Source organism: Vigna radiata, chromosome 7 (assembly GCF_000741045.1).
Source record: "Vigna radiata var. radiata cultivar VC1973A chromosome 7, Vradiata_ver6, whole genome shotgun sequence".
NCBI lineage: Eukaryota > Viridiplantae > Streptophyta > Magnoliopsida > Fabales > Fabaceae > Vigna > Vigna radiata.
The window spans coordinates 49,366,926-49,390,314 of NC_028357.1; the positions used below are offsets into that span (position 1 = coordinate 49,366,926).

Sequence of the window (23,389 nt, forward strand, 5' to 3'; positions counted from 1 at the left end):
TTAGTACAATTCAGTTTAAAATTAGTATAGTTACTAGTTCAGTTCAGTTTATATTGTAGTTTAGTTAAAATTAGTGTAGTTTAAAATTTAGTTAATAGTTCAGTTAGTGTAATTTACAATTCAGTTAATAGTTTAGTATAGTTAGTGCAGTTTACAGTCCAGTTAATAGTTCAGTTAGTGTAGTTTACAATTCAGTTAACAGTTCAGTTCAGTTCGTATTGTAATTTAGTACAATTCAGTATAGTTCAGTTCAGTTCAGTTTGATAAAACAAAAAACAGTTCAGTTCAGTTTGTTTGAACTGTTTTACAGTTCAGTTTGTCTGAACTGTTATAGTTCAGTTCAGTTTTTAGCAGTGCAGTACAGTTCAGTTCGATTTGCCCACCCCTATGATGTGCCTACATGGATCAAAACTAATCAACTACTAAACTTTCTCACTTCTGTCCCCCAAAATTTCAAACCTTCAAAAAGTTGCGTTGAAAATTAAAAATGGCAATAAACTGCATGATTTTCATGTGTTGGCCTCACTCTCTAATTCATGCATTGCCCCTCCTTACATCCCACATGCTCAACTTCAGAGTTGTCAAATTTTGCACACACAGCCTCTTTTTACAGTCTGTGTATGAACAACCAGCAATTTCTCCAAAATTTCCAGAATATAAAATTCCCAGTTGGTTAATATGATCTTCTTTAGAAATATTCCCCGAGATATAGGAATTGTTGAGGTTTGTGGTAGAGTTCAAAAGCTACTTTGGCCTAGTTCAAACGCTAGCCAATACAACTCAACTTAGAGGTCTGCTATTCACTGATGCGGTATAATTCAGTTGTGATTTGTCATGTTCTATTTGTTGAAACTTGAAATGGACCTTATATTTGGTAATGAGAATCAGATAAGCTGCACCTATAATTTGAACACATACACACTGATAACTCTGTGTTTCCCTAAAGGGAATGTTGCCAGAACGGTCCTGTGTAGTCTCAGTTAGTCACATCCTGAACTACACAGATCACCTAACTTTGTCTATCACTGTTATTTAAAAGACAACAGATAGTAGTCACAGTAGGACTCCCCACCAGGCTGGAAGTTTCTTTCCTCACATTTCTGACCAAAAACAGAACAAAACCCCAACACTTGAAGTAACATGTCCCCAGTTTAATCTTCACTCTTCTGCAAGTGCCTTCCATCTGTGTCAACCTCATTGGTCTCTGTGTGATTCAAATTTCATCTTGACAATTTTACTAGGCCCCATTTTAGCTGGATATCTTTAGACTAATCCCAAAGGTCCACAAAGATTAGTTATGCATGCTAAGATCTTATCTTTGACACTTTTTATGCTTAAAGATAAGATGTGTGACTTTGGGAGCCTTTCAGTGCCAATCCTTTTTTAGAAACGTTAGACATTATTTGACAAGCTTGTAAGTCACATGCTGAACTCGATCTTAAGTAGAACAAATAAAGGTCTTGAAAGAAGGAGTGATGTTGAAGTTGTGGTTAGTTTTTGTTGGGTTCACCCCACAAGGGTCGAGTGAAAATCATGGCCTTTCACTTGTGTCTCTCATTTGAACTGGTTGGTGATGAAGAAAGTTAAAGAGGGTTCTCTGTTTGAGAGGATAAGATGTTAGCTTTAGCCACACTATTTGAGATAAGGCTGGTGTTTTTGTACTTGCTAATCACTTTCAGGGAAGCGACAATCACTGATGGCCGGCATGATTTAACTAAAAACTTAGCGTCTGAGTTGAATTTGGAAAGAGAAGCCACGTGACTTTGATGTGAAATTCAAGTACAAGTGGAGCCTTAAAATGAGCGCGTGCAACTCCAACACGTGGATCCAAATCCACATTTCACCCTCCTGCCACGTAGGATTTTTATCTTCAATAAATTGTGCCTGCATTGGAGGAGCTACATGCAGAACTGCAATTTCAGCTTCAAAATGGGAAACATGGGTAGAAGATTTTCCAAGTTCAGGAGAATGGCAAGGCAACAAAGAGGGAAGTTTTACATTATGAGAGTCTGTATCTCTATGCTTCTAAATTGGCATAAGTACTCTTAGCCCCCCACAGATACTTCTTTTCTGCTGCTTTCATCTTACACATTAGCATTCAATGAAATTGTCTAGTTAATAGTTATCATCTATGGAGTGTAATTCTTTTTTTCTGTCTCAAAATAATCTCATTCCAGTGGTTAACAGTAAATGAATACAAGTCAATGTCCTTCTTAAAGCTTTTACATGTACGCTTAGAATCTACCAGGTTACTTATTTTGGTTATGTTTTGTACGTAAATACAAAAAAATGATATCAAATTTTCACTCCTACACTGTTACACGATCAGTTAAAAAGCTGATAATCAATCAGAACATTCTGTTGCGTGAAAGGCATCGTGTTATTTTCCACCAGTAATGTGTGCAACATATGAGGTGCTAATTAAAACAAGCTAAAGATCTCTTCTGTATCACAAGGTGAAATCCTAGCTGGACTATGTGATTGGCTAACTTTATAATAAAGTAAAATATTTTGGTTCATTATTATCGATACTATCGAGGAGAATCCATACAACACAACCTGAAATTCAGGCAGAAATGCGTTTTCTTTGGGAATATACTATGCGTACAGTTGCAAAGGTAGATAATATATATGGTTTGAACAGACAGGGTTGGACACTACTGTTAGGATGAGATGATGAGTTGTATTAAGTCCCTCTTGCTTAGTGATTTAGAAGAGGAGACAGTGTGATAGAGAGTGCTTTGTCATCTTCCATTCTTTTCAGGGACCACCCATGTCACCTGCTATGCCATCTACCACATTCTTTTCAACCTTCTATATTTATATATATATATAACAAACTAGCTCTGCTTCCATAAGGGCTACAAAATCGAAGTACTATATTCAGTTCCATACATCTAAAGTACTAAAACTCTTTCTTGTGTGTGTCCTTTAGACCTTTGTTTCGTACCATGGCAAGACAATCCTTATCAGTTCCAAAGTCTGGGGGGTTAATGCAACGGTGTTCAAGGCACTTCAGGGAGCAGAAAACTAGATTTTATATCATCTGGAGATGCACCGTCTTTCTTATGAGGTGTGAAGACAGGTTTTGACTGCTGCCGTAGACATAGGGGAAGAACATAGATTTGAGAATACAACTAGTTTTTTTTTTTTTTTTTTTTTTTTTTTTTTTTTTTANGGGGTTAATGCAACGGTGTTCAAGGCACTTCAGGGAGCAGAAAACTAGATTTTATATCATCTGGAGATGCACCGTCTTTCTTATGAGGTGTGAAGTTTGGTTTTGACTGCTGCCGTAGACATATGAGAATTTCATATAATTGAGAATACAACTAGTTTTTTTTTTTTTTTTTTTTTTTTCTTTTTTTTTTAATTATTATTATTATGATGTTCTATGTAGACGAAGAGTGGCTGCAAGGCTTCAATTACACAGTCTCTGATAAAAATATGTAAAGTTACTAGATTTTGTTCTAGTCTTCTTTTACTCTCTTGAACTACAATTATAAGTTTTCTTTTCATTGGCGAGAAAAACTTATGCAATTAAGATCAATTGATAATTCTCACGTGTGTGACAAAATCTCACTTGTTTTCCTTTTTGAGCTATATAATTACAAAACGGTTTGAACCATGCTTTGCTGGTGCTTCTCTAAGTACTGTTTTTCTGATACAGGCGTAGGCGAAATTGAGAAAAATGTTTGAAAAATTATAAATATATGTCTGATTATGTTGGTCCAGTCAAATATACTTTGGAGAAGGTAACTCCAGCTCTCACATTAGATAAAAATAAAAAAAAATAAGTCACTGTAATAAAAGTGAAAAATCCATCAACTAATTACTTTAAGATTTTAGATAAAGAGTGGTATCATAACATTGGTACTTTAGGACACCATTAACCCATTACCTTCCATTTAAGACTATCTTGGATTACCTTGATCCAAGATGAAGTTAGTTTCGAAATCCAAGTGAAGAACAGACAATATCTCAGGAGAAATTGAGATATAAATGCCAAAATTTTCATGAACTATTTTGGAGGGAAATGGAGAACATAGTTGAAAGGAATTAGCCGTTGGCATGCTAGATTTATCGACATGAACACACGACAGGAAGACAAAAATTTAAGATGTTCCATTGAGATATAAACTGTCTTGTATCATTTATCTACCATGGATAGGCACCCTTCATAACAACTCTTCCCACCCTTCTTAAATTCTTCCTAAAATAAAACAATCCAATTTTTATTTTTTTTTTACTTCTGTTTGACATTATCTTTTCATTTTATTAACATTACTTTTAATTTTTATAAATATAAAAATTGTCAAATAGTTATTGATGTTAGAGATTTAAAAAAAAAAAAAAACTCAATTGTTTCTTATACATTAAACTTAAAATTCTATGAAAAAATAAATTAAGGTATAATAATTATTTACATATTTTATTTGCAATATAATAAAAAAGAAACTTCCATCTGGAAATAACAATCCTAATTATATTAGCTTTTTTTAAAATTTTGTTAATGACTAATATAATTGAGTAGGTATTTAATGATTAATCGTCATGTATTTACAAAAAAAAATTCAAATTTATTGAGAAAATAATAAAGTTAAGGACGCTTTCTAAATTTAATTACATACTTAGTCAGTTATTCATTTAATAAACAAAAATAATAATTATTAAAATTTACATATATTTATCATAATTTTTTTATTATATTAAAAACAAAATATATTAGTATTTATAGTACTTAACGAATTATTTACCCAAAATACTAATAACTTTTAATCTTCCAAAAATTTCAAATTTTGAATTTTCCACCTGAAAAACATTCTTATTTTTATTGTTTATAATTAATTGGATTAAAAAATAATGTAATAGTTAGACAAAAGTTTAGTCCACATGGAATAATTGTAAGTAATAAAGGTATATCAGACTAAACATAAAAAATTTATTATGAAGTTGAATCTTAATGTTTTTATGGGAACCCACAACTTATTTATTCAAATAATTACTATAAAGTCATTTTAAAGCTAAATATTGAAATTAAAATTTAATATTTTATTTTGTTTAGTAGATAAAATAGAAATGACTGAAGAAATAAACAGAGAATAAAAGTGGCATAGACAAAAAGGATAAACAAAGCACGGAGAGAGAACAAATTAAAAATATTGTGGCAACACAATACGTATAAATATTTAGAAGAAAAAAAAAAGTGAAAGTACTATAATTAAAATTTACCCTTTCTTTACTTTCTCATGAATTAAAAATTTAAATTATTTTCTTTTCACCCTAAATAATTTTGTTCGCCATCCATCCCAATACCATTTTAAAGAACCAAATATTTTGTCCTACGGATACTTTTCTTTTGGGTAAAAGCAGCATTTTTGGAGTAGCAGATAAGCACGAAGCACCAGATTTAATAACCTTGTACTATATAATAGCAATATATCCGTCTAAGCCCTCCCGAAAGGAAAGCTATTAATTTATACGTCACAATGACAGATGACTGAAGAACTCGTGGGCCTCTTTCTCATTATGTTGCTCACACAAACGACCCTCAGTTTTAGAGGTTCATTATCCTGACATGCTAACTCGGATTTCCCCATTGCTTTGTCGAATTCAATCCATTTTCCTCCCCAGATTTCCTCGGAGTTTGCCCAGGCTTACCTTGGATTCCCTGGATGGTCAAAAAAACAGAGGTCAGAAAGAAAAAATTAATGAGCGTCCATGCCGGATGTAGAAAAAATATTCTTCAACCCAAAAAAATATTTGGCTAAAAAATTTTCATGTTTGCCTTGCGACCCATCCTATCCTTTGATGAAAAAGAAACTAATTTTAAATTCGTAAAATTACAAAGGGGTTGTGGGAGGTAGATCTGCAACTTATGGCAACTCAAATAGTCATTACCAAGTTAAATAACATAGGACCCCACTACAGGAACCATTCGATTCCTCGAAGCGTAAAATCAATTACTTGTTGAGGTCATTCAAAGGCCTAAATGTCGATTTGGATAAAGCTACATTAGTACTCCAAAAGAATATGTGAGTTTTGGTTTTCGTAGATTTTAAATTTGCTAAAATAGTTCCTATCATAATTTAAAATGGCATGACATGTACTCAAACAATGTCACAGTGCATGTCACCTCAAAACAGTTACTAATACTATAAGCAAATTTATGAGAACTCAGTACATATTTAAGCTTATAAATTTGTATTCTTCTTGAATCAGTTTGTGACTGTGTTATTTCCAACAAAGTTACCGGAAGAAAAGAAGAGGAATTGTATAACTCAATTTCAGACTTGTATAAACAAAATGATCAAAATTGAAAATGGGCATGATGCAGACAGACTGGATGGAATCTAGTTTTCCTTTTTCATGTTCTCATAATATAGAGTACAAATTTCCACTGATCCATAGTGCTTGTTTAACTTGTCAATATAAACAATATAAAATGTTCATTTTAAATGGCCAGGAGACACTTATCCACCAAACACGACATGGAACTGACACAAATATCCAACTAACACTGTTCTTTGGAAAAGAGCAGAAATCATAATAGGAGGAGTTACATTGTATAAATTAAATTTCAAAGTGAAAAAAAAAAAAAATCTTAAGAAAAAATAACTAGTTCAGGATTTAAGCATTGTGCATTTCATTATAACGAAGAAACAAAACCAAAAGAATTTACTAGACCCTGCACTTTTGTAATATAATGAACACCAACAATTAATACATCCTTTTCACAATAAATAAGAAAACAGTGACTCCCAAGATATCCAGGCATGGGTAACCAATCAGATTTAAGCACTCAACCTATGGGAAAAAGCTGAGTAAAAGGTAAATCTTGAAAAATTAATTAAATGGAATATGAATATGATAAGACTAGTAATTTGTTTCTGAAACATAATGTTGGAGTCATAAAAGAAGTTCTGAAATCCAATAATTTCATCCTTGACTCCCAAATAGTATCTCTTAAAGATTCTTCTCTCCCAATTTAAACTTGATCCTTTTAGCAGGAGAGATGCTACTTAGACTAAAATACAAGTTCTTTTAATCCACGTCCTAAATTCATACAATATCATACATATTATCTAAAGTACATAATACTAAACCATGCAGAGTAACCTAAAAATTCAGGACCATTCCCCAAAAAGGAACCAGTTCCTCAGCTCGAGGAAAGAAAAATATATATTTCATTTAACAACCGTGGTGGACAAGAAACACGTTATAAGAAGAAAAAATGAGTTATAACAAATCACTTACTGTTCCCTTAGTCAACCTTCGTGATGATGGAGCTCGGGCCACTGAGGAAGCAGCCGCAGCCGCAGCAACACGTATTCTGCAAAATAAAATTCATGTACATCAAAATTCAGATTTACAGTAGCTTCATCTCTCTTTGCTACCTAACTTTTGAAATTATGTATTCTATTACCTCTTATGAACATCAACATATTCATCTGTCTCATCAACAATTTCCTCCTATAACGAAGAAGTACTATAATCAGTTTTAAGGGATGGAAAAAGCACACTGGACAGATAGGGGGCTATGTCTCAGAAAACAGATATTTACTTGCAGAAGCTCTTCAAATACATCTTCCAAAGTGATAATGCCAATCACTTCACCATCTTCAATATTTTCTGAAGCGAGACCATTTGTGCTGCCATCATTACGTTGAAAACCAGACAGTTTATTATTGCTGGAATGCTTTGAAGGCATGACAATGTCAACAACAACACCTCCTGATTTTGCATCCTGCTTCAGTAGCAATGGAGCGGTCAACTGTGAATCCCCATCAGTGCTTTTGTTTTCTTCATTTTTCTCCTCATCAATTATTTGTGGAGTTTCTTTGCCTTTTACCCTGGCCTTAACAACAGCAGCCATATGACTACTGCCCTTTTGGAACTCGTTAAGTATATCATAGAGAGGCATATCTGATGGAACCCTGTACATATAAAGCCATACACGAACTTTGGATATTACACAACTAATTTGGAAGAAACCAACACAAGAATATATTAGTAAAGACAAGCACACCGTGGAATTCTCCGGATGGATACGGCACTGACAGGTGTCTCTGTTTCTGGTCTTACAGTAAGAAGACTTTTGACCTAATTTTAATAGAAATGATGTGAAGAAAGAGCCCAGGAAATAGATAAATTGGAAAATGTTAAAGTAAAAAAGAGTGGAAAAACACACACCAGTAGAAGTCCAATAATATTCTTTGGATTTCCAGAATAGACAGGAACTCGGCTGTGTCCGCGAGCAAGAATTTTTCCCATTGCTTCCCTGTTTATGATTGGTACCATCATAAAAAATGAAGGAAAAAATAAAAGAGGGGAGAGAAATAAAGATGATTCTGCTCTTTACACATGCTTTTGTATCTTTTAACCAAGAATTCTACTTCAAATGTGAAAGCAAAGTTACGTCCCAATAGTTTAGTGGGAAATAACTAGAGAAATGCTTCTGCAATTGGAGAAGTCGAAAAAGAAATATTCGGCAAAAAGGTTCAAAAGTAAAAACAATTGAATTTATCATCAAAAAGAGAAGTCATTAGCAAAATAAATTCAATCACCTATTTGTGACCTGCTAAAGAATAATGACCAACAAATTAAGAAAAGTTACCAATCCAATTTTGAATTAACATCCAAAGAAAATGTTGATTCAATAGGAGTCATAGCCTCCTCAGCAGTCTGTCCAAAGACAAAAATTAAAACACAAGTTGATAGTTAAGTTAATGACAATTTGTAATGCAAGATGGGAAAGAATATATTAAATGTGACTTATATAAGTGAACATCATGAAGCACGATAGTTAAGTTAATGATAATAAATTAAAACATAAAGAAAATAAAGTGTGTATTAGAATGTTTTTGCTTATGGAACAAGATCAATAAAAGTGGTTGGCCAAATTTGCATCAACATGGAGTGATATTTTGATATACTCAATAAAATGACTTTTCATTCGGTGTCCTGCAACACTTCCTAGCATCCCAAGCAAAAGATGATAACTATAAGTAACTAGATACATAAATAACCTTCACATCTGATTTTTCTAACATCACCAATGTATATTGAAACTTATATAGGTAAGAAACTTCATTTTCTGTTGCATTGAACATCATAAACTGAAATTTGTACTGGACTATGAAATGAAACCATAAGGAATAGGTTGGCATTCAGTGTGGCAGGTAAATTGCAGCACCTACCTTTTCAGTCAAATCAAGTGCTCCACTGATAATTGTCGTTTCGTCATGTGTAAGCTCACCACCTTTCCCAGCCTAAACAAGCAAATTCAAAATATATGAATCAAACACCAAGGACAGGACGATGAGTAGCTTCTCCAATCTTGACATGGGTTGTTCTATTTATAGAAAAACAATTACTAATTTATACCTCCTGGCTGTGAATGGAAACAAGGGCTTTCAACTGAGCTCGCCTAAATAAAGCCTCATTATGCCCCAAAAGGTAATCCAGAACCTGGAACAGCAATTCATGAAGAAAAGAAACATGTGAGAGCTTAATAATTAAAATAAAACCCATCATTGATATGTGAGAAAAAACTGATGCTCTATCTTTTTCTGGTTTGAAGAGCTATAGTTGTAGGGAGATCGCTCAGACTTTCAGCCCTAAACACAGGCCAATAATAACCCATTTCCATTTCGTCATTCTCTTCTCAACTATATTGTATAGGCTATCACGACTATGGAACAATCTCCATGGGAAGGTATACCTTTCCAACAGGATAAGAAACTGGGTAACAGATAATCATCAAAATCCGAACTAGCCATGCAAAGTTGGCACCTACAGCAAGACCGTATCTACTACAAATTGCTTGCGGAATAACCTGAAATCAAAGAGGCGTTGCTGTTTTTATTAAAAGGGCTTTACATCATTCAATGGATACAAATAGAGGCTACCACTGAACCACAGAGAGACGGTAAAATGACATACCTCCCCAAAAAACAGAACGAAAGTTACAGAGAGAATGATAGCAACAAACTGATTGAATAGTTTATCTAGGTATAACGGCAGAGCCTGCAGATTGGAAGTTTCAAAGCCAGTGGCTGTAAAAAGTTAGACAGGATTTAAGAATCAGTATAATAAAGTGTATGCGTAACCCAAATCAAGAATAAATAAGCATACAACCAGTCACTAGCCATTTCACGTGACATTGAAATTAGAGAGGCACGTCTAGAAAAAACAAAAAAAAAAACAAAAAAAAAAAAACCGACAATTTGAAGGGAGCTATTCTCATCTTCCCAGTCCAATATTTCATTAAAACATGATGTTGCCTACTTGCAAGAAGGTTTTTCTAGGCATCCTTATTGAAAAGGACCCTGATGGGATAAACTTTTCTATAAGTATATGTAAACATGGAAACAAAAAAAAAAAAAAAAGTGTCAAATATCTTCCATAAACTTACACGACAAAAAAGCTCCTATAGAAGTTGAAATGCTCAGAAACATAAAAAATAAATAAATAAATAATTAGCATGGTACTGAAATGAAACTAGTCTACGTAAAGCCAGTCATCTCATGAAGTTCAATCAAACAGCTTAACCTTCTATCATAATAAGTGAGAATGATAATTAATTACAGGAAAAGGAAGCAATGCAGTCTAATTACCTCCATGGCAACAGCATTACAGAGAAGCAGAGTGACAAGAAGCTGGTGTTGTTTTTTCACCACGGGAAGTATAACAGCTGCATATACATACATACATACAACCACGCGCACAATGATTAACGTATAACAATGGAATTCGAAGATTGAGAGAGAAAGGACATAGGAAGGAGGAAGAACCAGCTTGCGCTTTCTCAGCAGGAGAACCGCTCCGCTCGAGAATCTCGAGGTCAACGAGACCAAGAGACATGAGACCTAGGGTAAGACCGGACATAATGCCGGCGAAGAGGACGAGCAAACACGAGATTCCGGCGTAGATGAACCACCAAACCGATCCGAAGGGTATGCTTTCGTTGCCAAGCACCGGGAGCGAGTGGTCCCGCGTTAAAATCCGAGCCACCATTAACGCACTCACCACCCTCATCGTTTCACTCCGATTCTGATTCCGATTCCGATTCCGATTCTAATTCCGATTCCAATTCTGAGAAATTGGTTAGGCTTAGTCGTCAAGCGATCGGGATTGGATGGTGATCCACAACACAACACACCGCAACGCTACCGAATCACACAACAGATCCACCTCGCTACGTTATTGGACAATTCTTCCTTTCTATTCAAAAATAAATAAATAAATAAAGCTGTTATCTTCTTTCACTATATAATATTAATTTATGCCAATTTTTTGTACGGTTAAGAGGGAAAGTGAAAAAAGTCCTTTTCTATAGAGATATACAAAAATATATTTTCATGATTTTTAATAAAACAATAATTTTTGAACAAGCAAGATACTTAGGTACTTTACTCAGAAATGATAAATAAAATTCATGAGCAATGAACAAAAAATAGTAATTAATTATATTGACAGAGTGTATGCTATATATGCATGTGTTGACAAGTGGTCAACCACACCCAAATATTAGGAAAAATTACCTATCAGTTTGGTACCTCTTATTTTTGTGTTTTAAGCTTTTTGTCACCTTCGTACATCAGCCTTTTGAACCATGACTTATCACTTTATTATTACGTAGACCAACTTCATCCAACGTCCTTAAAACCATGCAACACAAATATTTAGTCCAAAACATGATTAATTACAACAAAAGTACAACTGTTTTCACATCCAAAATTGTAATTATTTCTATGTCTAATTTCGAAGAAATTATTATATGATGGATGGTCACTATATTAGTTTTAATAACATATTGTATAAATTAAATTTAAAATTAATCAAAAGAGTTAAAACTTCCAAAACTACTTTTACATAATGTTTATATTGTTACGGCATTTTTTTTCAATGTTATAGTAATATAATTATCATCATCAAAGTTATCAGTTATAGCTGTCCAACACTAAAAAATGATTATCAACAATGAGAATTGTTTATAGTAATAATAATAGCATTGAATAAAAAAAAAACTTCAATCAATGTTAAAAATGTCTTCAAAATTGATGTTAATTGTGATTTTTTATGATATCTTTAAATTGTTGTTATGTGTGCTTTTACAACAATAGGTACAATAAAATTGTTGTATTTTCATGTATATATGAATACAGGATTATATATATAATTCTAAATAAGTAATATTGTAATGATAAGTTATTGGGAAATATAAAAAATTTATTGTAAAAAATGAAAGTATTCATCTATGAAGTCTAGAAACAATTCAATGTGTTAATTTCTCTAATGTATCATAAAAGTTAATCAAATATGTTGTTCATGTTGATATAAGTGTTTTTGAATCAAATAAACATGTATCTATAGAATACTGCAAGACATAATAACTCAGTGAAACATAATTATTTGGTTTGAGCTTCATTGAAACATAAATATTGCATTACATAATACTCACAACATTTAATTTGTTTATTACCCAACATTTTTAGTCATAATCCCCAAAATTAGTTTTCTATTAGGAGCAAAGTTGTTCAAAAGATATCATTAACATTTTGAAGTTGTCTAGTAACGAGTTAAACAATGTAAATAATTTATTATCTAACACAACTACAATGATTAATTATGTTGTGTTTGTCCATACAGAAAAATGTTGTGTTTCAATAATAAACATCAAAACTAAGTTGATTAATTGGACACTCATTTTTTATTTTGTTTTACAACAAAAATGAAAAATATTTACAATTTAAAAATTATTATTGTAACTTGTATTTATCACTATCATCACTAATTCACAACTATTACAATTTAAAATAGTATTAAAATCTCTATTCAATTGTTTATGAGTAACTAATAATTATTATCATTTTGCCATTGAAATATCCGAATACTTGAATATATGTTTCTGATAAATATATATTTAAGTTAAAGATACAGAAGTTATTAAGTTAGATTTCATTAAATTTTGGATAATATTTCTGTAATAGATATTTTAATTTTGCAATAGAAAACTTATTTAATGTATATTTTTATTAATAACTTGATTTAATATCTTTATTATTGTTAAGAGTGTTAAAATTGTAAAAGAAAAAGTAAATTGTCAGAATATAATAGAAGACTCCATGTTCTTGCAGCTGCCCCTTGATTTGTCAATCCTGAAACACCATATAAGTCCCAAAAATATGACTACCTTTTGTAAAGCATATTGGATAAATGTACCACCTAGAAAAAGCATCCAAGAGACTTTATTCTAACATCATTCTACTTTGCGCTTTGCGTTCTTTCATTGCGCATGTCTCTACAGACTCAACAATTCTTCTCAAAGCAAAAAACTGAAAGTTGTTGAAACCAAAATTAAAGGTAGAAGTATCTTTGAAAAGATGCTTTCAATTAAATCAAAGGCAACAATAACATTCATTGATAGGTCATAAGTAAAACATACCAATGGATAGCTGTGTCGATGAACAAGCCAATTTGGTTCATAGCTTGAGGAACTGCTTACATAAAAGATAAGATAAATGGACAGCCTCAATTTCTTTCTGCCACTAGTTGTAAGCGAGAGATATAGAGGACATACTTAACACCGCTAAATTAGAAGATTCAACACCAATAAGACATGACATTAGGGACATCTTTGAGCAACTTTGTTCTTAATAGAAAACTGTCTTTTGATATGGTCAAAAATAGTCTCTAAATGAATAAACTCACTTCAGGAGGAGGAGAAGACCCTGACTTGAACCTGTGGATCTTCTTTAATGTTGATCCCACCCTTGCAGCTCCACAGGCTGATCATCTGCAGCCTTGAATGTGGTCATGACAGTGATCAAAGCAGGTACCGGGAGATAGAAGGTAAAAACCCTGGACCCCGTCCACTGGTATCTTGAACTGCTTCTTGTTCTTGATCAGCAACTTTCCAAGTATATTTTTTGGTTATAGAAAGGCTCTATGTATACCCACACATAAGTGATTCTTTTTGCAATAAGTTTTAGTAACTTTGCAAATCAAGGGGTCTGTCAATTCTGAGGCTATGGAGTAGAATGTGTAGCATTGAACGTTAGTGATCCAATATTGTTTAGCCGTTCCATCAAGGAAATTATAGTCGACATTCAACAAGAGGATGGAAAAAGTTTATTGGCACTGACTATATTATATAAAATTGCTTGTTATTTTGTGAATGAAAAGATGCTATTAGCAACTGCTCATATGATTAAAATTTGTAGGCTGTCGTCGTCTTCAAATTTTTTAATGATCCAGGCTTTGCAATTGTAACATAAATAAATCTGCCATCAAAAAACTGCAACAAAAATCCAGCTCAGGTCAAAATCATTTTAGTACGGATGAGATAGGTTATCTCTTACAGTTGGAAACTCTAAAATGTTATGCACACCTTTCCATTCATCTCTTGGACAGCCAATTGCGCAGACTCTTCCTTTACAAACCAAATAAATGCAAATCCTAAAGACTTTCCTGATTTTTCATCTATTGGAAGCTGGACTGCCATAAGATAAAATTAATTAAAACTAAAGGTCCTTTTCAAGACTGCCAAAAAGTGAAAGGATCTATTATTACCGAGATTAACTTCACCAAACTCTGAAAACACCTTCATCAATCTTCCTTCAGAGGTTGAGTGAGGTAGCCCTGCAATGGCCCACCATGAAAACTTCAGTCTATTGATTTTGATCACAAAATGCAGATAGTGGATCAATCAAATATCAACTCAACATTTTACCATTGTCCGCATGCAAAACAACAGTCGTAAAGATTATTTATTAGATGATTGGTGACATGACATCCACACAAGATATTGGCAAAACGGAAATAATACTTAGTATTGAAGAAAAGGCACACTTCCCAGGATAGTCTATACTCTTAAAAAACTTGTAAAATTCTAGCATGTAGTTTTGCATTCCTAATAAAGCTGCAAAAATGGGTCATGTTCAAATAACCTAATGAAGTGTGTGGGCTGGGCTAACCAAAACCAAGCCTGAAATTTGGTTAACTTTTTCTGGTTTGGCTCAAAGTTGGGATTGCCACCCTTTGTTTGGACCATATCACCATGCAAGCATATCATCATTTTTTTATGTTAAGAACTGAAGGCGATTGCCAAAGGAGTGAGGTGGCGTCCACTCTGAACACTTCTCATGGTTACTAATTAGAAGGATATCATAACCCAGACCCATCATTTCTATAAATAGGAGGATACCAGGCTAGAAGGGAGGCATTCAAATTTGTAAATATTTGCAAGCATAGAGCAATATCGACGTCATGTCTGGTGTCCGTAAGTTATCAATGATTAAAAATCATAAAACTCATTTCATTAATTTGCATTTTTTAAATATTCGACTAGAATGACAAAATGCCAACTGAAAGTAGGGCATAATTCGGCTGGCCTTAAGTAGGCCGTGCCAAGATTTATCATCTATAACTCCCAACTAAGCAAAGAAGCTCTCTTTCACTTACAAGTCTTTTAACAATTTAAGCTACAAAGAGAGCTTCTCTCAAAAGCGCACAAGTAATTGTTCATTAGTCCTTGATGTAATTAAACATACATAATGATCTTAACCCACTGAAATTCTAGACTAGATATGACCCTATTTGCTCACTTTGGCGACAATGACACTTTAGACGAGACATTTCCCTGTATCAGAAGCAAATGTTTCCAAATAATAGTCTGCACAATTATGCCAGGGAATTTCAAATCAGATACTTGTACAACTACTACGTATGTTCCTTTTAGTTGCATGAAATCTGCCAATGCAAATTAAAGTAAGAACAAGTCTCCTGCATTAGATGCCCAGAACGAAAAAGAATTTAAACCTTGTATTGCGCGCAAGATAAATTGAAGCGCAAGCTATTGGAGGAAGAATTTCAGTGAAATAAAATGGAGATAGAGCGAGAAACCTTACCTTTGACAAAGATTTTGGCTGAAGAGGATAAATCGGGTTCGACAGAAGAGGTAGCGCTACAGCTGCAGCAAAACGATGCGTAGCTAAGAGGAGCTGAGGTAGAAAATGATGGTGAAGAAACGGTAGTCGGTTTCCTGACCCATATCGATGGCTTCGAAATTCTGACCCGCCGAAGCAATACATATTGAGGTGGACATGAGTTCAGTAATACCAGTTGTGCCATTAGATTTCCAAACTAGCAACCTCGTCTGTGTGAATGTGGTGTTACAGAAAATATAACTACTACCAAATTCTGAACCCCTGCTAATGTAATTATAGCCCATATAGGTAATTAGGCTTTTGGGCTGGTCAAAACTGAAATAGCCCAAAACAATTGTCCATGAATATATTATGGGCCTGTCCCGAGAGAGATGCTTATGCCAACCTATTCATTTCTACACATTCTTTAGTTACAATTCTTTCACTGTATAACATTTCTAATTATTGATTGGCCTATATATAATTTAATTTTTTTAATTAACCTTGAAATTTTATTTACACACTTTTACTCATTTGTGAAGGAACTTCAATAAAGAATGATTAAAACAAGAAAAACAAACTAATTTCCTAAAAACAGAAGAGAAATACTAAGAAAATATGGAAAATACTATCTTAATTTCATATAAAAATACAAAAGACATATATAACTTACCCGAAAAAAAAAAACATATAAAAATTTTGTCCATTTTAAATTGTATGAGAATTCAATTTTCTTATGTAAGGATAGATTTTCTAGTGATATATAAATCTACTTCGAAATGCAAACAAAACATTTTTAACTTGAGATCGATAAACTATCTTTTTTTTTAAAATACTTTTGAAACTTTAAATTTAAAAACTTTAAAGGTGATACTGTTTTGAAGAACACGAAATGAATTTTTTTATTTAGTTAATCCCTTTACATGCGCATGCAATTCAGGCGGCAAAACATGATTGCACCAAATCTTTCTCCGATACTAAAATTATGGTATGGAGCGTGACAAAGATTCACTAATTAAGTCAATTGAATCGAAGCTCTAAAAGGAATGTCATGATGCACATGTGTCTACTTTTGCAGGCTTCAAATATTCTTTATCTTGTCTTGAGTATACACAGATGATCGATTATTTAGAGTTTGAAAACCAAACCAAACACAGCAGGCTGACAAGTGAAACAAAGACCTCAACCATACACAGTTTGCGTTTGCACCTACATTGTTATCACGTTTCATTATGTAAATTAATTATATATGCACAAAAGCTTGCAAATCTAAGATAATTTTATTTGGAGATACGATGATGATGTGACAGACCCCATAAGATTTCCAAGAAATCTAAACCTCAATCCAAAACCATGAGAGAAAAATCTAAGTGGAAGATATACATAGGAATAGCATTATATTAGATGTACCTAAGATAACGTAACAAAGATTTTTATAGAGAAAAATTGACCTAACAAAAACACTATAAAAACTAAGTCGAAAGCTTGTATAAAATAGTGAGGTCGTTGAAGATTCTCTCCATTGGCGAACCTCCAAAACCGTGTGCAGCTAGCTTGCTACGCGTTTCTTAGTTGTAAAACGTGGTCGTAGGACAATCACCCACTCCGGTATGGACCAATGCTAGAAGATTCAAAAATTACGACAAATTGTTTCGTAATCTTAAATCAGTGTAGTCTCACTCGATACTTACATGTGATGTAATCGAGTTTTTGTTGATAAACTAAAAAAACAACAATAATATGTTACATAGAAACTGATTGAATACCGTAAAACTTGACCAGAAAAGAAAGGAGGTGAAACGAGACAAAGTGAGGGACCATAAGAGAATAAATAATTTGCAGAAAGGTACAAAAGGAAGACCCCAAAATTGGCAGCTCCTAACATGTTTGTCTCGACCAGCCAAACATGCACACGTGCACTATTATTTGTCGTAGTTATTATTTGATGAAATGGGAGAGTGGGTAGAGAGTCGTATTTAGAAAAAGAAACATATATGTAGTAAAGTGGAGCATGCATTGTGATTATGATCTTCAAACTACAAAATGCCGGCACCGTCGAGTTTAACTTTCATCGCATTCAGACTGCCGTTCGTTTAATTGATCAATATATTGGTGCTGAAGTTTAAAAGTAGAATATGAAAATAACAACAACAAAAAATAGTAAAATCATTACAAAAATAAATCAAAATCAAGTATATTTTTTTCTGGCTTGTCGCTCTCGCGATCGCGTCTTCTGAGCTCTCAGGTCACTGTCTATCGCATCTCTACAAATGCATCGGCTCACGGTTGATGATTTTCCACCGACAAATACGTTTATCTGTGGTTAGTTTCAATCATTTTCCGTCCACTCTCAAACCAGTATTCTATTTGTATATCGGTGTTGTATGTGTCCAAACTTCAAATTGGTTAAGATATGTACCCTTAATATTTCAACTTCAAATTCATTTAGATGATAATTATCCCATCTCATATATTATTCACTTTTATGTCCGAAATTTTTGTTAAATATTCTATATTGATTAGAAATAAAACAAATTGAATATATATATTAATATAAACTTTCTTTTATAAGTTGGTATTTTTTATAGAGTTGAGGTTATATCTGTTTTTTAGAGAGTTTTTAATCTCTAAGTTTAAGTTAAGGTTCTATTTTTAATCAATTTTGGTTACCGTTTATTCGAGTTGGATGTTAACGGTAAAAAACACTCTAATGCTAAAGTTAAACTAACAATAAATATGTAGTTAATGTAACCAATTATTTGAATAATAATACCAAATTTGTATTTATAGATTTTTGGATGAGTTTCTAATTAATGTTATTTTAATTATGGTCCAAAACCGTAATAATCTAACTTAAGATTACGGTAATTATTCTTAGTGTTAATTTGATTTATAATCCGACCAATCGGTTTTTCGATAGACTTATGTAAAATTATAAGTTTGTTGATCATCGATTGGTGACTGATTGTCATACTATATAGTTGATAAAGTTAAATTAAATTTAAAATTTATTTTTTAAGATGATATGAAGGTTATTGAAAATTTATCATAATAAAATTAGTTATTTATTAAATTTATTGTATTATTTACTATTTAAAAACTCATTATTTATTAATAAAAATGTTTAAAAAACATTAGAATAAAAGATATATTCAATTATGTTTAACATTAAATCATTAAATCTTAAATAATAAGTATACGATAGTGAGAATACTCTTGAGTTATTGTTATTTGGTTATATTGAGAAGAATTTAGTTTGAATTCTGAGATGGTTAGCTCCTCTACTTAAAAATGGATCACACAGAGTGGAGATTTTTCCTTGGAATAAGATGGCACTATTTACGTAATTGACGAAAACAGTATATTGTGTTGTGAGTGAGTAAGATCCTTTGAACCTTCTTCTGTCCTCTACACTTAAGAATGAAATGCAGAAATGAGATTTTCCATCGTGAATATGATTAGTACATTTCCGTAAACGACCACTGTGACTTCTTGACCACAAAGATGGGATTGATGGGATACTTTCATCTTTATTATTATTATTATTATTATTATTATTGGCAAAACACCTTTTGATTCCTTTTTTGTCCTCTATCATAAGATCATGCAAGTGTTCATCAATTCAATCATCATTTTAGACCAAATAACTATTCTACAATTAGACAAACAGAAAGGGTAAAACTAATGGAAATGCAGGGCAAGGGTGTCCACTTTTTTTTTTTTGTCATAATTTTAAAAAAGTGAAATTATTTATTCTTTAAAATCTTTTTTTTTTGTAATTTCTATTAATTTAAATAAAAATACGAAAGAACCTTTTTGACTATTTTAATTAAATATATTATAAAATTCTTAGTAGGAAAAATTACACCGAAAGCTTTATAGTTTGTCTAAATTCCACATAACATGCTGACCTTTTCATCAGTGAAGCAGCAAATTTTAGAATTAGAATATGCTGATTAGAAAAAAATAGCATTGGAATACATTATATATTCTAAGAAACATTTTTTATGTATATTCGAGTAGTGTAAAAAAGGTTACCACAAACCTTAAAAATAAAATATTTTAGAAACTTTTCTAAATAAATAGATAAAATAATCTTTATATATAAATGGTTTAAAAACGCCATGAAAAAGATAGTAATTGTGTTTTCTCCACTCTGACCAGCGTTTTGTACCGTTATGTATTCGGTAATCGGGACCGACACTTTCTTGATGAGAAAGTGTAAAAAAAAAGAGAAAAATTAAAATTATTTAAACTTTTAAACCATCACTCTTTTCATTTACTTTTTTATTATTATTTATATATATATTCATGTTTATTTAATCATGAGTCAATGATATAAAAAAAAAAACGTAAGTGCACGAACACCAAGATCGTTCTGAAATAATGGATTTGTGTGGTTATAATTGAGAAAAGTGTTTTCTCAGTTGAGGAACAAGAATGTATGGCAACGGTTCAGGGTGACGGAGGGTTGATTATACCTATCTCATTTTCAAAGTAAAGATTTATATAATTTTTATTCGGATACGAAATTTATATATTATTCTATTTTTTGGAGTATGCATACTTTTGCATTGTCTTATGCATTAATTATATAATTTTAAAAAAATAAAAAACATAAAACAAAATATAATACTGTTAAAATAAAGTAAGTGTTAATTAATTTAAAAAATAAATAAATACGTATACAGAAGAGGTTTTGTTTTTTAACTATAATAATCAATACTTAAGATACACTTTTAGTCATGTAAACACAGTCAATTATGTAAACTCATTTTTTCTTAACATAGAATCATTATTACATGTTTTATTGAACACAGTATCTAATTGAGTGTTGTAATTGTAATTAGGTAAAATGTTAAATTCTATAAACATTCCTTTCAATAACTCCAATAATTTTATAAAAATTTTATTTGTCCATTGATTTCTTGCAAACTAAATAATATTAAAATACCCAAAAAAATTATAAAGTTTATGTCAATAATGACTAATCATACCTCAAACACAAACATAAATCCAAAGGAATTTAGGCTTATTTGTAACTAATAGTGTGAGTGTGTGTACACCAACAATTAGGAACAAAGAGTTTAACAAATCTTATATGTCAGCTGTGTATGATCTAACATAGAATGTCACTTTAGGAAATTAGCCAGTTATTGTGAACACTCTGATATAAAATATCAGTTATTACGTTGGATATATGAAATTGTATAATAAATTATATTTTAAAAAATTATTTACAAATAAGTAGAAAAAATGTATATATTTACATGTTTATCACCGAAATATTTTTTTTTAAGTGACTTATCAAACAAACCTACATATATAGAAGGATATAAGAAAAACTCTTTTGACTGGTGAAAGTATTTCCGAGCGCACCCAATTTTAAATGCAAAGAATCAATATCTACAAAATAAAAATGAGAGAGATCTCAAAACCTAACCTAATGTACTCTTTAAAGCACAAAGAAAGGGCAAAGTAATTAAAATGTTTTAGAGCTAAATATTTACACTCCTTAAGTGGATTAGAGAATTTTATACAACTTCAAATTAACTTGATTTCTCCTTTATTTATATATGTAATAATGATAATAAGAAGAAGAAAAAAATCAAAACATGATTTAATAGTGTATGTCAAGAAAATGACTTTAAATCTTATCAATATTACAAAACATGTTAGTAAAATGATTTTTGCACTTACTTATAACGAGATTGGACGTAATGAATGGTATAATAATGTCTAAATATAGTGAGTGACATAATAAACATAACAAATAACAAATTTTCTGAATAACATAATAAACTGAACAAATAATAAACGTGGTTATAAACTCTAACACATTATTATGATATTATGTCAAAAAATAAATTTGAAACTGAATAATATTTATAAAACTAATTTGTAAGAAAATACTTGCATTCATTTATATGGTATAAACTTCTTGTTTTGTATGTAGTTAATGTAGAATATTTGTGCAACTTTTAAGATGTAGTTGATATATACTTGACATATGTGATGCAAAAAGAGGTAATAACCTTGAACATAAATGATAATGATATATGTATTAATTATTAGAGATGAGTAGCAAAGGTTGAGAGCATGAATCGCTTCCATGACTTAGTGAATTATTATTATATAAGAACAGATATATACTATACTTTTTTTACTTGGCAGATATATATTCTTTGCATGTTATTTGAGGTGGAGGAAGATGCCCAGTGGCACCGATATTGTAAAATTATTACTCCTTTTATCTTTTCCTTTTTCTAATGGGATGCGCTTATGCGGAGTCAAGACACTATGCTCCTTTCCTATAAAGCTCATTTTGACCATTCCTTCATTCATTTTAAAACAACACAGCTTCACAAAATCTATTTACTTTCACAATTTGTTTTTATAGGATATATAAATATAAATTTATGAACAATCAATCAATAATAATTTGTTATAAGTGGGAGTATATGTATAAAATTAAAGCAAACTGTGTTAGTTATATATATGTTGGAATCGGGATAGAGAGAAAGTCCACTGCCACCACCATATTTAACCCTTTCTCACTCTTTTTTGTCTCTTTTTCAAGATTCGCCATAAACACTGGGCATAAGAATATATCGAGTAATTAGTTTAGTTACTCACAATCAATGTACCTGCAAAAATAATTAATTCTATTGATTTAACGTGTAGAATCACTTGTCAAATTTTATAGAAATTAAGCCTATACGTGTGTAATATTCTTCAACAGAAAATTTACGTGACAGTTTTAGCATACACACAATTCATTCATATTGCACAAAACACAACTTCATGAAAACGCCCCTTCAGATATTCATATTCCAAATCCAATAATCTCAATATATATCTTACGTAACTAAGGAGTTCATAATCAATTATTAGAGATCAAAAAAGGAATTTTCAACCATCTGGGGTTTTGTGGGGTTTTCCTTTTATCCAAAGACGCGCATGATCGAGGAAAACTCCACTGTGTTGTTCGCATGCTAGCTACTTCAGAGAAAGAAGCATCTTCAGATATAAGAGAGGATCTACAACTATGGATTGGACCCCACGAAGAGACAACATTACCAACATTTATACAGGTGCACCGCACCCTACCGGTACGGAAGATTTCACAAAGCCTGTGCCTAAGTCAAAAATAATACAGCATATATATAGTCAAACATGCCTCATTCTCTAATTTTATTACTATTTTTAACTCATTATTTTTAAATATATATTATGTAATAGAAAGATAACAATAATTTTTCATAATTTCTAAATAAATTTCAACATCTATGAAATATCTTGTTCTTGAGAATGAAAAATTGACTCTTTTAGTTTGTTTTGATGTATTAGAAATTGTAACATTGAAAAGTAAATGTAACAAGCATTAATTACTGCTTCAAGTTTGCAACAGTGGTCACATAACAGTAATTAGCGAACAATGTAGTGGGCATAAGGTGAGC

General features: G+C 31.7%; 2 protein-coding genes across 6 annotated transcripts; both read right to left on the reverse strand.

Annotated features, from left to right (window-relative positions):
* Positions 1-5,315: 5,315 nt before the first annotated feature.
* On the reverse strand, positions 5,316-11,223 carry LOC106768194 (DUF21 domain-containing protein At4g14230). The gene is made up of 13 exons (XM_014653192.2): positions 10,794-11,223; positions 10,617-10,693; positions 9,943-10,026; positions 9,722-9,835; positions 9,385-9,468; positions 9,198-9,269; positions 8,615-8,682; positions 8,191-8,278; positions 8,027-8,100; positions 7,562-7,934; positions 7,424-7,470; positions 7,255-7,330; positions 5,316-5,668 (listed from the first exon to the last, which is right to left on the reverse strand). The coding sequence occupies exons 1-13, from the start codon at positions 11,035-11,037 to the stop codon at positions 5,579-5,581; spliced, it is 1,491 nt and encodes a 496-aa protein (XP_014508678.1). The 5' UTR covers positions 11,038-11,223; the 3' UTR covers positions 5,316-5,578.
* Positions 11,224-13,056: 1,833 nt separating this feature from the next.
* Positions 13,057-16,180, reverse strand: LOC106768195 (multiple RNA-binding domain-containing protein 1). Of its 5 annotated transcripts, none has more exons than XR_002668873.1 (6): positions 15,912-16,180; positions 14,575-14,643; positions 14,393-14,499; positions 13,714-14,299; positions 13,448-13,499; positions 13,057-13,160 (listed from the first exon to the last, which is right to left on the reverse strand). XR_002668873.1 is itself a non-coding variant. In XM_014653193.2 (4 exons), the coding sequence occupies exons 1-4, from the start codon at positions 16,132-16,134 to the stop codon at positions 14,213-14,215; spliced, it is 486 nt and encodes a 161-aa protein (XP_014508679.1). In that variant the 5' UTR covers positions 16,135-16,180; the 3' UTR covers positions 13,463-14,212. The 5 variants fall into 5 exon arrangements, 1 of the variants encoding a protein (XP_014508679.1); XR_002668874.1 differs by having other exon boundaries at positions 13,448-13,502; XR_002668872.1 differs by lacking the exon at positions 13,057-13,160 and adding an exon at positions 13,167-13,337.
* Positions 16,181-23,389: the final 7,209 nt, after the last annotated feature.

Bases quoted from the DNA above. Each gene is read 5' to 3' on its own strand.
- LOC106768194 (XM_014653192.2), bottom strand. From the start codon at position 11,037: ATGAGGGTGGTGAGTGCGTTAATGGTGGCTCGGATTTTAACGCGGGAC. The intron at 8,683-9,197 runs GTAGGTGCTGCA...GTCTTTGGACAG, and splicing joins CACTTGATTTGACTGAAAAG to ACTGCTGAGGAGGCTATGAC. The intron at 5,669-7,254 runs GTAAGTGATTTG...TTGACCATCCAG, and splicing joins GAAGGTTGACTAAGGGAACA to GGAATCCAAGGTAAGCCTGG.
- LOC106768195 (XM_014653193.2), bottom strand. From the start codon at position 16,134: ATGGCACAACTGGTATTACTGAACTCATGTCCACCTCAATATGTATTG. The intron at 14,644-15,911 runs GTAAGGTTTCTC...GGGCCATTGCAG, and splicing joins AGCCAAAATCTTTGTCAAAG to GGCTACCTCACTCAACCTCT. The intron at 14,300-14,392 runs GTGTGCATAACA...TTTTTGTTGCAG, and splicing joins TCCAAGAGATGAATGGAAAG to TTTTTTGATGGCAGATTTAT.